This window comes from Olea europaea, unplaced genomic scaffold (assembly GCF_002742605.1).
Source record: "Olea europaea var. sylvestris unplaced genomic scaffold, O_europaea_v1 scaffold744, whole genome shotgun sequence".
Classification (NCBI taxonomy): Eukaryota; Viridiplantae; Streptophyta; class Magnoliopsida; order Lamiales; family Oleaceae; genus Olea; species Olea europaea.
In genome coordinates this window covers 219278-237401 of record NW_019265846.1, presented here as the reverse complement: position 1 = coordinate 237401, position 18124 = coordinate 219278, and the positions used below count along the sequence as shown (strand labels likewise).

At 35.2% G+C, this 18124-nt stretch overlaps 4 protein-coding genes across 12 annotated transcripts; 2 read left to right on the top strand and 2 right to left on the bottom strand.

The window, feature by feature from the left end:
* Window positions 1-1124: 1124 nt before the first annotated feature.
* Window positions 1125-2903, top strand: LOC111391041 (lysM domain receptor-like kinase 4). The gene has a single exon (XM_023016181.1). It carries the CDS (start codon window positions 1125-1127, stop codon window positions 2901-2903), a length of 1779 nt encoding a protein of 592 aa, XP_022871949.1.
* Window positions 2904-3331: 428 nt separating this feature from the next.
* LOC111391036 (serine/threonine-protein kinase AFC2-like) lies at window positions 3332-16672 on the bottom strand. Of its 6 annotated transcripts, none has more exons than XM_023016168.1 (11): window positions 7280-7472; window positions 5914-6103; window positions 5565-5591; window positions 5327-5480; window positions 5160-5208; window positions 4954-5068; window positions 4682-4773; window positions 4372-4528; window positions 4214-4278; window positions 4011-4108; window positions 3332-3936 (listed from the first exon to the last, which is right to left on the bottom strand). In XM_023016168.1, exons 1-11 carry the CDS (start codon window positions 7385-7387, stop codon window positions 3684-3686), a joined length of 1308 nt encoding a protein of 435 aa, XP_022871936.1. In that variant the 5' UTR covers window positions 7388-7472; the 3' UTR covers window positions 3332-3683. The 6 variants fall into 6 exon arrangements, with proteins under 6 accessions (XP_022871936.1, XP_022871937.1, XP_022871939.1 ...); XM_023016169.1 differs by lacking the exon at window positions 7280-7472 and adding an exon at window positions 16573-16672 and having other exon boundaries at window positions 3422-3936; window positions 5914-6359; XM_023016171.1 differs by lacking the exon at window positions 7280-7472 and adding an exon at window positions 6274-7273 and having other exon boundaries at window positions 3422-3936; window positions 5914-6172.
* LOC111391040 (serine/threonine receptor-like kinase NFP) lies at window positions 11280-13294 on the top strand. Its single transcript, XM_023016180.1, has 2 exons — window positions 11280-11998; window positions 12073-13294. The coding sequence occupies exons 1-2, from the start codon at window positions 11280-11282 to the stop codon at window positions 13292-13294; spliced, it is 1941 nt and encodes a 646-aa protein (XP_022871948.1).
* Window positions 13723-17772, bottom strand: LOC111391038 (serine/threonine-protein kinase AFC2-like). Of its 4 annotated transcripts, none has more exons than XM_023016174.1 (11): window positions 17579-17772; window positions 16314-16503; window positions 15965-15991; window positions 15727-15880; window positions 15551-15599; window positions 15345-15459; window positions 15073-15164; window positions 14763-14919; window positions 14605-14669; window positions 14402-14499; window positions 13723-14327 (listed from the first exon to the last, which is right to left on the bottom strand). In XM_023016174.1, exons 1-11 carry the CDS (start codon window positions 17684-17686, stop codon window positions 14075-14077), a joined length of 1308 nt encoding a protein of 435 aa, XP_022871942.1. In that variant the 5' UTR covers window positions 17687-17772; the 3' UTR covers window positions 13723-14074. The 4 variants fall into 4 exon arrangements, with proteins under 4 accessions (XP_022871942.1, XP_022871943.1, XP_022871945.1 ...); XM_023016175.1 differs by lacking the exon at window positions 17579-17772 and adding an exon at window positions 16669-16716 and having other exon boundaries at window positions 13813-14327; window positions 16314-16572; XM_023016177.1 differs by lacking the exon at window positions 16314-16503 and having other exon boundaries at window positions 13813-14327; window positions 17579-17770.
* Between the last annotated feature and the right edge of the window lie 352 nt (window positions 17773-18124).

Genomic DNA, 18124 nt, shown 5'->3' with positions numbered 1-18124 from the left:
ATTCATTCACTCTTTTATATATGTAGGATCCTTCCAGATTAGCAGTAGTAAATAAATTATGTTATGTTTAATTCAATATCTTTAATTGTAGCTGTGATTTGTTCTCATTAGTATGATTTGTAGGTAGAAATATTGAACTGAGCAGGTCCAAACTATGTTTATTAACAATCTAGACAAGACAGTCAGGCTTAGTGAAAAATGTTATTTACCAACTTATTGGTTCTTGTCAATTCAATTTGACACTCCTACTTATAGCCCTTTTTTTATTTTTATTTTTTTTCCTTTGCATTATGAATTAATACAGTTAATTAAATTAATATATAATATTTTCCTTTGTTGCCTTGCTCAATCTTATGTATACACCTATATTGTACCAAATGTTGCTCAAATCATGTATCAACTACTAATGCTTCTAGGGAGATGATATGATTGTAGTAAAGTAAAAATAAGAATGGTCGTGAAAGTACAATTACTAGCTATGTTAGCATGCATTGTTGATCACAACCGATTTAATCGCTGAAGAAATCTTTGGCTCGACTTTGCCAGACCCTAGGCATGAGTTGGGCGTTGAAGTGTGCTGCAGCGACGACAATTGACATGAATGTATCATTATTATGTAAACTTCATTTTATTTCACTTAGTCCTGATCTCTTGCCTTAAGCGGGCAGAAAAAAGGTTTTTCACCGTTGACGTGATAAAATAACCTATTATTTCACTTTATCAAGTGAAAAATAACAATAACTGACTTTGAATTTACAAGAAAAAACACACAAATCCTCATAATATATACAAACAAAGAAAAGGTAAAAGGGAGAAAAATTATGCCTTTCTTCCTAGATAAAATCCACCCCAGATACTACATTGTCAATTAGCTGTAATCTATGATACTGATCTTTTACTTGTTAATATCCATACAAAACCACAAACCGGCCAGACGGCAATTTAAATTTGTTTACTTAGCCAACTTCCCATTTCAGAAATATCATTGACTCAGTTTTCCTTTTACATACCAAATCTCATGCACAAAAAAGATTCAAGGCACTGTAAAAATCGGTTGATTCATCGACTCATCTTGGCCTCAAATGCTAACAAATGTGCTGATTGCATCAATATTCTTCACCAAAATGCCTAAGTTCTTACGCTTTTGGATTTTGATTTTTCTGATTAGGCCTACATTTTCTCAGCAACATTACGACAACTCGGAATGCAATTCAGAAATGCAGTATCCTGGTTCAAACTACCTCTGCAATGCTCATAAATCTTCGTGTGAATCCTTTATAGTCTACCGCGCGCAAAAACATTATCAAACACTTTCTTCCATATCTTCTTTGTTCAATACAAACACATCCCATCTCAGTTCGTACAACAAAATGTCCCAAACTGATCCGAACAATATCCAGCACGGTCAAGAAATCATCGTGCCCGTTAACTGTTCTTGTCCAGACCGCTTCTCCGAGGCTTTCTTTTTATACAATGCCTCTATCGGTGAATCTCTGTCAGCAATTGCCTGTGAAGTTTACGAAGGATTGGTAAAAGCACAAAGTCTAATAGAAGAAAACCAAGAATCTCGAGGGGATAAGCAGAATTTCTATCTATTACGTGTGCCAGTAAAATGTGCTTGTGTTGATACTTCTGATGCAAGAAATGGAACAAATTTTCTTGTGACATATCCTATTATCAGGAATGACAGTATAGATAAAATAGCGCATAAATTCGGAGTTCCTCAAGAAATGATCTCGGATGCCAATAGACTCGGACATTTCGATACTGTATTTCCTCTGACAACACTCCTCATTCCCACAAAAGATGTCCCAATTCTCAACTATGATGTCATGTCTTCACCACCGGATCCAAATCCTAGTCCTCGACCAGAAGTTCCATTGAATAATAACATTCCAAGGGCAAAATTGAAGAATCTGAAAGCAATCCTTGGGGTGGTTATATTTGGAGCAGTTCTAATATTCATTGTTAGCGGGATTCTAATACTTGCTCGGAAGAAGTTTGATCGTCGTAGATTTGACACTTCATCTAGTCAAACATCAAAATCATCAGATTTATCTCCCGAATTTCTCCATGATATGTCGAAATTCAAACTTACATTGACATGTTACAGAATGGAAGAGCTAAGAGTTGCAACTGAAGATTTCGATGAATCTTTAGCAATAGGTTCTGCAGTTTACAAGGGAAGAATCGGTGATATTGATGTGGCAATCGAGAAAATCGATTCAGCAGCAGAAGGAAATCATGTAATTTCCATATTGACAAAGATCAATCACATAAATGTGGTAAAGTTAGAGGGCTGCTGCATTGAGTCGAGCCAATATCTCGTGTACGAGTTCGTCAACAACGGCAGCTTGAGGGACTGTTTATCGAATCTCACGATGGCTAAACTGCTAACATGGGATAGGAGGATACAGATTGCTTTTGACATCGCCGTGGGGATACACTACATGCATTACTGCACAAGGCCTAATTATGTTCATCACAACATAAGCAGCAAAAGTATCTTGATTACAGAAAATTGGAGGGCTAAGATTTCAGGGTTCAGACGAGCAAGATCCAGGAGTTGCATTGAAGAAATGAGAGGAACTAGCAAGAATGACACGACTGTCGATGTGTATGCATTTGGCATGATTTTGCTCGAAGTACTATCGGGTAAACAGGTCACAACAAATGGGATGTCATTTAAGGATTTTCTCGAGATTTTAGCTGGTAAAGAGCTTCAAGAATCGTCGAAAAGCCTGGAGAAACTGAAGACATTTATGGATCCTGTAATGGAAAAGTATTACTCATTGGAAGGTGCTGTATTCTTGGCATGCTTGGCCAAGGCTTGCTTGCAGGAAGATCCATTGGAAAGACCTTCAATGAATGACGTGCTTAAAGTTCTCTCCATCATTTTATGAGGGAACAGGTCTACCATGTTTAGTTATGCTCTAAAGTAAGCTGTACTCGACCAGGAAAAGCTCTTTTACATAGAATCAAACATTGGCGTTAATATGTAATTTTGGCAAATTATTCTGGTACCAAATTGTCCAAATGTGTTGCAGTGTTAGATGATAATTCTTATAAGATGTGAGACCTACTTTAAGTGTAGATAATAAGTGAACAATCAGTTTATAAACCAGCTTAAATTATAAACTTCGCCAAACATGCTTTGAGAGTCACTTGAACCCCACTAAAACCCATCTGTTTTGGCAGCCTTTTTAATTCTCTGCTGCGAACGCCCCAGGTTGCTCTAGCAATCAAATGAGCATCCAGTTCGCGGACAATCAAACAAGAAACCTACAGTTGTAATCAATCAATCAACGATGGACATTAACGAAAATTTCTGAAACAAAAATATAAACATCTTGAAAATTAAGATATTATGTCAAGAACAGTACAATTTCAGTTGTCAAACCACATCCTACTCATTTGGAGCTTAAAAATTATAAATCTAAGACGTGTTAGCATTTCGATTAGCTGGTCAGAACATGTACACGCCAGAGGCAATCAACGAAGCATTGTCAGATATACATTTCTTGTAGAAGGAATCTACTTTTACATTAGTTTCTCTACTGGATAAAATTAAGGCAAACACCATGCACCACTTCACTCAAGTCTGGGACCAAATAAATCACTGCACACTGCAAGAAACCATATGCGCCTCATCCTCAGCCAGAAGCTGCATTAGGCCAGTTTTCTCAGAATCTCCTTAGATGATCCTTGGTGAAGAAAGGATGCCTAAGAGCCTCACAAGCTGAAAACCTTTCTGAAGGATCATACCTAAGAAGTCCTTGTAATAGATGAATAAGATCTCCTGCGGAATGATCTACATGCTGCATAACAAGGTTTTGAAGGCGAGGCAATTTCAAAACAGCTTTGATACTATCTCTAGATGGCGCTCCTTCCGGCCAGTCTAACCTACCTCTTCTAGTATATTTCTCTGCATGTCGACTGGGAAATAATAAAGATTTAGCTACTAACCATCTTTTAACAATATAATTAAATAGAAGAGTAATATCACTTACTCCGCTCTTTTCAACATGTGCTGGGGTAGAGGTCCAAGGACCCTCTCCATCATAGCAAGGTGTTCCAAATTCTCGTGCGTTTGGAACAATGCTTCACCCTGGCATAGCATTCAAGCCAAGTCACTTACTATAATAATGAAGATAAGATAACAAAACCTATTATATATCCCAAAATTTAAGGGGACAGCATATATCTAGCTTACCGAGCAAAGCTCCACTAAGATACAGCCAACACTCCACACATCACAGGGATAACTCCACCCAAGTCCTGTGGAGCAAAACCAACTTAAAAAAGTTAAATAATAAAAAATAAATAAAGCCTTGGACTAATTCCAACGTGTGTATTCATAAATATTTTTACCTAGAATAACTTCTGGAGCTCGATAATGTCTTGTAGATACAGTGTACGTCTGATGCTGCTTGTCATAAGCTGTGCTACCAAAATCAATTACCTTAATAGCACTACACTTCGGAATTCTCTTGTAGTAGGAAGCACTCTTTGGGGACCTTGACGAACCCTGAAAACAGTAAATTACTGTGAGAATTACCACAACATATATTACCAGACAGAGAGGCAATATCTGAAAAAGCCTTAACTCTAAAAAGGAAACCCAAGTTTCTATTTGATTCAGCAAAATTTTCAAGTACATAATTGTCACACAACTGACTACCTTGTAGTCAGGAACTTTTATGTATTCCGATGAGACTAGAAGAATATTCTCAGGCTTCAAGTCAGTATGGATGAGGTGCAAATCATGCATAACTGCATATTGCAAACATTCAACATTACAACACAATGAGAAAATAAGGTATATATAGAATATGTTATATTATAAGTAGAAGTCATCCAACTCAAGGCAATCCTATCATTTTCACAGATCTACATTATAAAGAATTTTTTTATCTTAAACATGTACGATGGATGAAGAGACTATTTACACACATGCTACACATTCCAATAGTTGTCTGCCAATCTCACGAACTAGATCAATGGGAAATGAGCGATAATTGTTTTTGCGTAGAAAATCGTATAAGCTTGGCCCAAGCTTCTCAAAGACCTGTTAAAACCATCGGAGTTCATTCACAATCTTAAGTCTCAAAATATTTGTTAAGTTGGGGAAATTAATCCACCAAATCAATCGCACTTACAATACAGATATGGTTACGATAGTCAAACCAGTTCCGTAATTGTACACAACTGCAAGGAATAAACACATTCAACTACTGCAACAATTTAGAAAAGCCAGGAAGACCAGCTATATGTAAAAAAAAAAAAAAAAAAAAAAAAAAAAGGGGAAAAAAAAAAAAGGACTCACCGATTGCCGCCTATGTCATGCCTTCCAAGTTGTTGGAGCACCTCTACCTCAATCATTGCTGCATCACGATATTTTCTAATTCCACGAACAACTTTAATAGCAACCATTTCTTTTTTTTCCTTATCCCAGCACTCTAGAACCTGGCCAAAGGTCCCTGCCAAAAAGAAAAAGTTCAGCAACCAGTAGAAATAACAGCACCGCATGGTACCTAGAAAATTTGTTGAAATAAGAATAATACCTTCACCCAGCTTGCTGTGAATTTTATCTGCAAATATACAAAAACAGTACTATAATTAGATAATAGGAAATCCATGGGGTAAATTGGATGATTCAAGATCCAAAAGGAACGCCAAAAATCATTGTGTATTTTCATCAAAAGAAAAATAATTATTTTGAAATTTTATATAATTAACCACAGACGCTGCACATTTAGATATGTACAAGGAAACAGAAAAAAGTTCATAAAAAAATAAGAAAAAAGAAGAAGAAGAAGAGAGACATTAAGGGGGGGAAATCCACCCATATGGTCCACAAGAAAAAGAATATAAATATGAAAAATTGGTTTGATGATAGTAAAAGGTAGTTACAGCGAGAAGTTAAGTTTTCTCCAAGCTCAAACTTATAATGCCCATCCTTGTCATCTTCTCGCCACTGAGGAGAACCATTTTGTGCCAGGTCCTTAACAAAGAGAGAACTAGGAAGATCTGATATTGCGCTTGAAGGTGCATTGCTTGTCACATTACAAAGCTCTTGTCCACAAAATAGTCCTAGCTGAGCCTACACAGGCATTCATTCACATTTCCTCAATATAAAAATTTCAAAATTTATTTACCTCCAGGACACCACCTTCCATAACGAAACAAACAAATTTCATTCACATTTCCTCAATGTAAAAATGTCACGATTTATTTACCTCCAGGACACCACACCACCTTCCATCACACCACCTTCCATAACGAAACAAACAAATTTCATTCACATTTCCTCAATGTAAAAATGTCACGATTTATTTACCTCCAGGACACCACACCACCTTCCATCACACCACCTTCCATAACGAAACAAACAAATCCCTTTCATCATCAAGCATCAAATTATAGCCATATTGTCAAGTACTATTCATCAATCATCATCTCACACTCAAAAACAAAGATATATCTAGAATCATCATCTATTATTATCATGGTAAAGAAATCCAGGGGTTACTTTCAGAAAAAAAAAAACAAAAACAAAAAAACAAAAACACACTAAAATGTACAGTCATACGTTTAAAACTTCAGAACTCATGTAACCAATTCTACAATAATTTCAATCAATTAATTTAGCAATTTAGATTAAATTCATCATAATTGCCAAATAACAATCATATGATGAAAAAGGAGAAATATAATAGAACAATGCTTATCTGTTTAATATTGTCAACATTAATCTTGATATCACCCGAGGAATACTAATACATAAACACAAATATTAATATAACCCTACACTTTCACTATCAAGAAACCAAGAATTATTTCTGATTTAAATTTCTTTTACAAGAAGATCAATGAGTACCCAAATTAGAAGATTTCTACCAAAAATTCCTGATTTTTCATAACATAAGGAAGCATTAACATATATCTTTTGCATAAACTGAAAATCAGAAATATAAAAATGATTTATTTATCCAAGAAATTTCCAAACTCGTTATTTTATACGTAAGTTAAATATATTGATTACAGATTCACAGTCAGATGTTGATTAAAATTTCAAAATCAGATCAAGTGAGAACCTTAAAAAAGATAACCAGATTCCAAACAATCAATTATATCCTACAAAATACGCAATTAAATACACAAAAATAACTATTCTTTCATACCTGATCGATTAAAGTTCTAGTTTTTCACCAGATCTACAGAAAACCAAAAGAAAACAGAAAAAATCTGAACAATACAACATTATATCTGAAAATACCTTAGGAGATTCCAGAGGTAAAACGTCCCAACCCAAACGCGGCCTCTTCCTCGGTCGCCGATCCATCGTCAACTCCATCACACGTTCCATTTCCATTTCAGAATACATAAAAATCTTGTGATATGAAATTATCTAGAAAGAGAAAGGTTTGGCTCCTTCGAGAGAGAGACTCTGGAATTTGATAAGATAATGCGTTAGCACGACGCTACCCCAAATCTGGTGATGAGTTGGCTGAGGGTAATCTGATCGTACACGTGGCTTTTTTTTTTCTTTTTTAATTTATAAAAACCCTTGATTTTTGATATTCTCAGCATATTCGAGAATATTGATAGTCCCTTTATGAAAAAAGGTTGAACCCCAATCTTGAGGTTTCTATCGTCACATTCCTAGAATTTTGTGAGGAAGGTAAATCGCTGAATGTGCCTCAACAGGTTAGAGAATAAGAGTTGCATGTACACTGTGTCTTCATTTTTTTTTTTTTTTTTTTTTAGCGGGTAATCGGTTCAGTTTCGGTTCGACGGCGTAAATATCATACCCGCACCATCATGAACCGGTTTATTAAAATCAAAACCATACCCGCCCCATTGCACCATCGGTTCGATTTTTTTCGTCCCATTCGATTCGGTTAACCGCGGTTTTTAAATTTTGACGGTTCAAATTGCCATCCCTAACTGCAACCATAACTCCACTGCAATATTTTTCCATTTTCACACACCACTTCACTTAATCCAATCCAATACTAATAAAGAAAAGAAATTAAATGAATCAACAAATAAAAAAAGAATTGTAGGCAAAAATAGGGGGAAAAAATATTATTATAAAGTTTTTTAATTAAATTGAAATAATTAAATTTAAAAATAAATATTATTTTTTAATTAAAACTGAAAAAGTTAAGTTTTATCATAAAACGAAAAGAATTAAAAAAAATTTAAATTGAAAAAATTATTTATAATATAAAAAAATTAAAACAAATTTCAAAAAATATATAATAAAAACAAAACAAGATTAAGAAAATTAAATAAAGAATATATAAATATTATTTAATTAAAATTGAAAAAAATTAAGTTTATCATGAAGAGAAAAGAATTGAAAAGAATTTTAAATCGAAAAAAAATTATTTAGGATATGAATAAAACAAATTAAAAAAAGGAAAAAAATGAGGGGGAAAAAAAACGAAAAACAAAAAATCTCCAATTTCCCTCCATCCCAAAGAAAGTTTTCTCCGTGGGATCCAAGATGTAGCCATTTTCTTCATCCTGGATAGAGAGAATCCTCTCCATCCAGAATGGAGCATCCAGGACCAAAACCTCCATCCAGGATAGAGGTTTAGGAAACCCCCATCCTGAATGGAGAAAAAATCTCCTACCATGATGGAGGTACTCGAAAACCTCCATCCTGGATAGAGGTTTGGCCGGGATGGAGGTGTTCTCCATAAATTTCCATCCAAGATGGAGAAACTCTCTATCTTGGATGGACCCTCTCCATCGAGGTTGAAGAAATTCTCCATTTTCTCCATACTAGATGAAGATAATTTCTCACGGAGCTAATGTCTTTGTTTTGCACGAAAACTTTCTCCGTGCAAGCTCCAACATTGGCAGGATGGAGAGAATCTCTCTATCCAGGATGGAGAATAGATGTAGAAACTCTCCATTTTCTCCATCCTGGATGGAGAGAGATCTCCATTTTCAGTGATTGCATTTTGATGAATTTTATGTACTCTTCGCACAGCGCGAGACTATAACAAATTAATCCATTTCAAAATTGGTAAATGAAAACTACAATTAATCCATTTTAAAATTGGAAAAAAAGAAAAAAAAGTTCTCAAAAATCGTTCGTGCTTCGTGCTGAACTCTCTACGCAGCATAGAGAAGCGTGCTGCTCTAAATCCTACAAAAGGTCATCACACATAAACAAGACTATACGATACTTTTTTCTTTCTTAACATTGTCCATCCAATCTACCTGATAAAACATGCACAAAATTTACAAATTTTCCACTATTTCTAGATCTAAGAAGACATGTTTTCTATGAAATATGCAAGAAAAAGGATATTTTAAAATTTAAAATGAAGTGGGAGAAGAGCACAGACTTGGGTATTGGACTAATTATTCCAGAGACAAATTTTACCCTAAACGCATCTCCTTCTTTGAGTCCATCCAAAACCAACACAATCTACTCCTTTCTCTTAATCTCGTCCAATAATCAGTATTCAATCTCCAGGATTGGCCTTCTGTATCCCTTTAATACGAAAGCAAGTGTAAAATTTACAAGTATTTCTTGCCGTTCGTTGAATAATTTCTAAGTAAGAGAAATTAATTTCAATGGCATAGTTCTTACAAAATTATTCCAGGAGCTAGAATTTACCATCATCTCGAAGCTATATTTGAACAAAACTAATACCATGCTCATTTATGCAAACCTAAAACGAAACGCGATAATCAAATGAAAATTTAAGAAAAATGATGGTTAAGTCAAAATCAGATGAAGATAAATCACACACAGCACACACTTAGTGATTGATAAACAACATTTATCTATTATGTGTAAATTTTAAGAGAACCATAATACTGGACACTTAACTTACAGACGCGCCTACAAAGAAATTCTTCTCCTTCAAGCTTTCAACGGTTTCGTTGATGCTTTCTTTAAGAGGTCTTCTTGTTTGGAATGACAAATTTGTTAAAGAGGCATGGTCGATCATGTAGGAAAATGGAGAAAGGGTGTTTCTTTGTCAGGTTGACGTGAATTGAGAAAAGGTAAAGGCATGGTTGTGCTAAAATATCCTGATTTTACTAATTTTGTGTGTAAAAAAAAAATGAAAACAAAAGAGGGAAATCAGTACAAGATGATTTATATTTTTGACACTTGTCCACCCCATTCATTCACTCTTTTATATATGTAGGATCCTTCCAGATTAGCAGTAGTAAATAAATTATGTTATGTTTAATTCAATATCTTTAATTGTAGCTGTGATTTGTTCTCATTAGTATGATTTGTAGGTAGAAATATTGAACTGAGCAGGTCCAAACTATGTTTATTAACAATCTAGACAAGACAGTCAGGCTTAGTGAAAAATGTTATTTACCAACTTATTGGTTCTTGTCAATTCAATTTGACACTCCTACTTATAGCCCTTTTTTTATTTTTATTTTTTTTCCTTTGCATTATGAATTAATACAGTTAATTAAATTAATATATAATATTTTCCTTTGTTGCCTTGCTCAATCTTATGTATACACCTATATTGTACCAAATGTTGCTCAAATCATGTATCAACTACTAATGCTTCTAGGGAGATGATATGATTGTAGTAAAGTAAAAATAAGAATGGTCGTGAAAGTACAATTACTAGCTATGTTAGCATGCATTGTTGATCACAACCGATTTAATCGCTGAAGAAATCTTTGGCTCGACTTTGCCAGACCCTAGGCATGAGTTGGGCGTTGAAGTGTGCTGCAGCGACGACAATTGACATGAATGTATCATTATTATGTAAACTTCATTTTATTTCACTTAGTCCTGATCTCTTGCCTTAAGCGGGCAGAAAAAAGGTTTTTCACCGTTGACGTGATAAAATAACCTATTATTTCACTTTATCAAGTGAAAAATAACAATAACTGACTTTGAATTTACAAGAAAAAACACACAAATCCTCATAATATATACAAACAAAGAAAAGGTAAAAGGGAGAAAAATTATGCCTTTCTTCCTAGATAAAATCCACCCCAGATACTACATTGTCAATTAGCTGTAATCTATGATACTGATCTTTTACTTGTTAATATCCATACAAAACCACAAACCGGCCAGACGGCAATTTAAATTTGTTTACTTAGCCAACTTCCCATTTCAGAAATATCATTGACTCAGTTTTCCTTTTACATACCAAATCTCATGCACAAAAAAGATTCAAGGCACTGTAAAAATCGGTTGATTCATCGACTCATCTTGGCCTCAAATGCTAACAAATGTGCTGATTGCATCAATATTCTTCACCAAAATGCCTAAGTTCTTACGCTTTTGGATTTTGATTTTTCTGATTAGGCCTACATTTTCTCAGCAACATTACGACAACTCGGAATGCAATTCAGAAATGCAGTATCCTGGTTCAAACTACCTCTGCAATGCTCATAAATCTTCGTGTGAATCCTTTATAGTCTACCGCGCGCAAAAACATTATCAAACACTTTCTTCCATATCTTCTTTGTTCAATACAAACACATCCCATCTCAGTTCGTACAACAAAATGTCCCAAACTGATCCGAACAATATCCAGCACGGTCAAGAAATCATCGTGCCCGTTAACTGTTCTTGTCCAGACCGCTTCTCCGAGGCTTTCTTTTTATACAATGCCTCTATCGGTGAATCTCTGTCAGCAATTGCCTGTGAAGTTTACGAAGGATTGGTAAAAGCACAAAGTCTAATAGAAGAAAACCAAGAATCTCGAGGGGATAAGCAGAATTTCTATCTATTACGTGTGCCAGTAAAATGTGCTTGTGTTGATACTTCTGATGCAAGAAATGGAACAAATTTTCTTGTGACATATCCTATTATCAGGAATGACAGTATAGATAAAATAGCGCATAAATTCGGAGTTCCTCAAGAAATGATCTCGGATGCCAATAGACTCGGACATTTCGATACTGTATTTCCTCTGACAACACTCCTCATTCCCACAAAAGATGTCCCAATTCTCAACTATGATGTTTACGTGTGCCAGTAAAATGTGCTTGTGTTGATACTTCTGATGCAAGAAATGGAACAAATTTTCTTGTGACATATCCTATTATCAGGAATGACAGTATAGATAAAATAGCGCATAAATTCGGAGTTCCTCAAGAAATGATCTCGGATGCCAATAGACTCGGACATTTCGATACTGTATTTCCTCTGACAACACTCCTCATTCCCACAAAAGATGTCCCAATTCTCAACTATGATGTCATGTCTTCACCACCGGATCCAAATCCTAGTCCTCGACCAGAAGTTCCATTGAATAATAACATTCCAAGGGCAAAATTGAAGAATCTGAAAGCAATCCTTGGGGTGGTTATATTTGGAGCAGTTCTAATATTCATTGTTAGCGGGATTCTAATACTTGCTCGGAAGAAGTTTGATCGTCGTAGATTTGACACTTCATCTAGTCAAACATCAAAATCATCAGATTTATCTCCCGAATTTCTCCATGATATGTCGAAATTCAAACTTACATTGACATGTTACAGAATGGAAGAGCTAAGAGTTGCAACTGAAGATTTCGATGAATCTTTAGCAATAGGTTCTGCAGTTTACAAGGGAAGAATCGGTGATATTGATGTGGCAATCGAGAAAATCGATTCAGCAGCAGAAGGAAATCATGTAATTTCCATATTGACAAAGATCAATCACATAAATGTGGTAAAGTTAGAGGGCTGCTGCATTGAGTCGAGCCAATATCTCGTGTACGAGTTCGTCAACAACGGCAGCTTGAGGGACTGTTTATCGAATCTCACGATGGCTAAACTGCTAACATGGGATAGGAGGATACAGATTGCTTTTGACATCGCCGTGGGGATACACTACATGCATTACTGCACAAGGCCTAATTATGTTCATCACAACATAAGCAGCAAAAGTATCTTGATTACAGAAAATTGGAGGGCTAAGATTTCAGGGTTCAGACGAGCAAGATCCAGGAGTTGCATTGAAGAAATGAGAGGAACTAGCAAGAATGACACGACTGTCGATGTGTATGCATTTGGCATGATTTTGCTCGAAGTACTATCGGGTAAACAGGTCACAACAAATGGGATGTCATTTAAGGATTTTCTCGAGATTTTAGCTGGTAAAGAGCTTCAAGAATCGTCGAAAAGCCTGGAGAAACTGAAGACATTTATGGATCCTGTAATGGAAAAGTATTACTCATTGGAAGGTGCTGTATTCTTGGCATGCTTGGCCAAGGCTTGCTTGCAGGAAGATCCATTGGAAAGACCTTCAATGAATGACGTGCTTAAAGTTCTCTCCATCATTTTATGAGGGAACAGGTCTACCATGTTTAGTTATGCTCTAAAGTAAGCTGTACTCGACCAGGAAAAGCTCTTTTACATAGAATCAAACATTGGCGTTAATATGTAATTTTGGCAAATTATTCTGGTACCAAATTGTCCAAATGTGTTGCAATGTTAGATGATAATTCTTATAAGATGTGAGACCTACTTTAAGTGTAGATAATAAGTGAACAATCAGTTTATAAACCAGCTTAAATTATAAACTTCGCCAAACATGCTTTGAGAGTCACTTGAACCCCACTAAAACCCATCTGTTTTGGCAGCCTTTTTAATTCTCTGCTGCGAACGCCCCAGGTTGCTCTAGCAATCAAATGAGCATCCAGTTCGCGGACAATCAAACAAGAAACCTACAGTTGTAATCAATCAATCAACGATGGACATTAACGAAAATTTCTGAAACAAAAATATAAACATCTTGAAAATTAAGATATTATGTCAAGAACAGTACAATTTCAGTTGTCAAACCACATCCTACTCATTTGGAGCTTAAAAATTATAAATCTAAGACGTGTTAGCATTTCGATTAGCTGGTCAGAACATGTACACGCCAGAGGCAATCAACGAAGCATTGTCAGATATACATTTCTTGTAGAAGGAATCTACTTTTACATTAGTTTCTCTACTGGATAAAATTAAGGCAAACACCATGCACCACTTCACTCAAGTCTGGGACCAAATAAATCACTGCACACTGCAAGAAACCATATGCGCCTCATCCTCAGCCAGAAGCTGCATTAGGCCAGTTTTCTCAGAATCTCCTTAGATGATCCTTGGTGAAGAAAGGATGCCTAAGAGCCTCACAAGCTGAAAACCTTTCTGAAGGATCATACCTAAGAAGTCCTTGTAATAGATGAATAAGATCTCCTGCGGAATGATCTACATGCTGCATAACAAGGTTTTGAAGGCGAGGCAATTTCAAAACAGCTTTGATACTATCTCTAGATGGCGCTCCTTCCGGCCAGTCTAACCTACCTCTTCTAGTATATTTCTCTGCATGTCGACTGGGAAATAATAAAGATTTAGCTACTAACCATCTTTTAACAATATAATTAAATAGAAGAGTAATATCACTTACTCCGCTCTTTTCAACATGTGCTGGGGTAGAGGTCCAAGGACCCTCTCCATCATAGCAAGGTGTTCCAAATTCTCGTGCGTTTGGAACAATGCTTCACCCTGGCATAGCATTCAAGCCAAGTCACTTACTATAATAATGAAGATAAGATAACAAAACCTATTATATATCCCAAAATTTAAGGGGACAGCATATATCTAGCTTACCGAGCAAAGCTCCACTAAGATACAGCCAACACTCCACACATCACAGGGATAACTCCACCCAAGTCCTGTGGAGCAAAACCAACTTAAAAAAGTTAAATAATAAAAAATAAATAAAGCCTTGGACTAATTCCAACGTGTGTATTCATAAATATTTTTACCTAGAATAACTTCTGGAGCTCGATAATGTCTTGTAGATACAGTGTACGTCTGATGCTGCTTGTCATAAGCTGTGCTACCAAAATCAATTACCTTAATAGCACTACACTTCGGAATTCTCTTGTAGTAGGAAGCACTCTTTGGGGACCTTGACGAACCCTGAAAACAGTAAATTACTGTGAGAATTACCACAACATATATTACCAGACAGAGAGGCAATATCTGAAAAAGCCTTAACTCTAAAAAGGAAACCCAAGTTTCTATTTGATTCAGCAAAATTTTCAAGTACATAATTGTCACACAACTGACTACCTTGTAGTCAGGAACTTTTATGTATTCCGATGAGACTAGAAGAATATTCTCAGGCTTCAAGTCAGTATGGATGAGGTGCAAATCATGCATAACTGCATATTGCAAACATTCAACATTACAACACAATGAGAAAATAAGGTATATATAGAATATGTTATATTATAAGTAGAAGTCATCCAACTCAAGGCAATCCTATCATTTTCACAGATCTACATTATAAAGAATTTTTTTATCTTAAACATGTACGATGGATGAAGAGACTATTTACACACATGCTACACATTCCAATAGTTGTCTGCCAATCTCACGAACTAGATCAATGGGAAATGAGCGATAATTGTTTTTGCGTAGAAAATCGTATAAGCTTGGCCCAAGCTTCTCAAAGACCTGTTAAAACCATCGGAGTTCATTCACAATCTTAAGTCTCAAAATATTTGTTAAGTTGGGGAAATTAATCCACCAAATCAATCGCACTTACAATACAGATATGGTTACGATAGTCAAACCAGTTCCGTAATTGTACACAACTGCAAGGAATAAACACATTCAACTACTGCAACAATTTAGAAAAGCCAGGAAGACCAGCTATATGTAAAAAAAAAAAAAAAAAAAAAAAAAAAAAAAAAAAAGGGGAAAAAAAAAAAAAGGACTCACCGATTGCCGCCTATGTCATGCCTTCCAAGTTGTTGGAGCACCTCTACCTCAATCATTGCTGCATCACGATATTTTCTAATTCCACGAACAACTTTAATAGCAACCATTTCTTTTTTTTCCTTATCCCAGCACTCTAGAACCTGGCCAAAGGTCCCTGCCAAAAAGAAAAAGTTCAGCAACCAGTAGAAATAACAGCACCGCATGGTACCTAGAAAATTTGTTGAAATAAGAATAATACCTTCACCCAGCTTGCTGTGAATTTTATCTGCAAATATACAAAAACAGTACTATAATTAGATAATAGGAAATCCATGGGGTAAATTGGATGATTCAAGATCCAAAAGGAACGCCAAAAATCATTGTGTATTTTCATCAAAAGAAAAATAATTATTTTGAAATTTTATATAATTAACCACAGACGCTGCACATTTAGATATGTACAAGGAAACAGAAAAAAGTTCATAAAAAAATAAGAAAAAAGAAGAAGAAGAAGAGAGACATTAAGGGGGGGAAATCCACCCATATGGTCCACAAGAAAAAGAATATAAATATGAAAAATTGGTTTGATGATAGTAAAAGGTAGTTACAGCGAGAAGTTAAGTTTTCTCCAAGCTCAAACTTATAATGCCCATCCTTGTCATCTTCTCGCCACTGAGGAGAACCATTTTGTGCCAGGTCCTTAACAAAGAGAGAACTAGGAAGATCTGATATTGCGCTTGAAGGTGCATTGCTTGTCACATTACAAAGCTCTTGTCCACAAAATAGTCCTAGCTGAGCCTACACAGGCATTCATTCACATTTCCTCAATATAAAAATTTCAAAATTTATTTACCTCCAGGACACCACCTTCCATAACGAAACAAACAAATTTCATTCACATTTCCTCAATGTAAAAATGTCACGATTTATTTACCTCCAGGACACCACACCACCTTCCATCACACCACCTTCCATAACGAAACAAACAAATCCCTTTCATCATCAAGCATCAAATTATAGCCATATTGTCAAGTTCATCTCATCAATCATCATCTCACACTCAAAAACAAAGATATATCTAGAATCATCATCTATTATTATCATGGTAAAGAAATCCAGGGGTTACTTTCAGAAAAAAAAAAACAAAAACAAAAAAACAAAAACACACTAAAATGTACAGTCATACGTTTAAAACTTCAGAACTCATGTAACCAATTCTACAATAATTTCAATCAATTAATTTAGCAATTTAGATTAAATTCATCATAATTGCCAAATAACAATCATATGATGAAAAAGGAGAAATATAATAGAACAATGCTTATCTGTTTAATATTGTCAACATTAATCTTGATATCACCCGAGGAATACTAATACATAAACACAAATATTAATATAACCCTACACTTTCACTATCAAGAAACCAAGAATTATTTCTGATTTAAATTTCTTTTACAAGAAGATCAATGAGTACCCAAATTAGAAGATTTCTACCAAAAATTCCTGATTTTTCATAACATAAGGAAGCATTAACATATATCTTTTGCATAAACTGAAAATCAGAAATATAAAAATGATTTATTTATCCAAGAAATTTCCAAACTCGTTATTTTATACGTAAGTTAAATATATTGATTACAGATTCACAGTCAGATGTTGATTAAAATTTCAAAATCAGATCAAGTGAGAACCTTAAAAAAGATAACCAGATTCCAAACAATCAATTATATCCTACAAAATACGCAATTAAATACACAAAAATAACTATTCTTTCATACCTGATCGATTAAAGTTCTAGTTTTTCACCAGATCTACAGAAAACCAAAAGAAAACAGAAAAAATCTGAACAATACAACATTATATCTGAAAATACCTTAGGAGATTCCAGAGGTAAAACGTCCCAACCCAAACGCGGCCTCTTCCTCGGTCGCCGATCCATCGTCAACTCCATCACACGTTCCATTTCCATTTCAGAATACATAAAAATCTTGTGATATGAAATTATCTAGAAAGAGAAAGGTTTGGCTCCTTCGAGAGAGAGACTCTGGAATTTGATAAGATAATGCGTTAGCACGACGCTACCCCAAATCTGGTGATGAGTTGGCTGAGGGTAATCTGATCGTACACGTGGCTTTTTTTTTTCTTTTTTAATTTATAAAAACCCTTGATTTTTGATATTCTCAGCATATTCGAGAATATTGATAGTCCCTTTATGAAAAAAGGTTGAACCCCAATCTTGAGGTTTCTATCGTCACATTCCTAGAATTTTGTGAGGAAGGTAAATCGCTGAATGTGCCTCAACAGGTTAGAGAATAAGAGTTGCATGTACACTGTGTCTTCAAGGAATCCAATTCCATGTCTTAGGAATCGAACCCCCAAACTGCGACTGTCAGAAAGGCGTGGAATAATCTCACTTCTG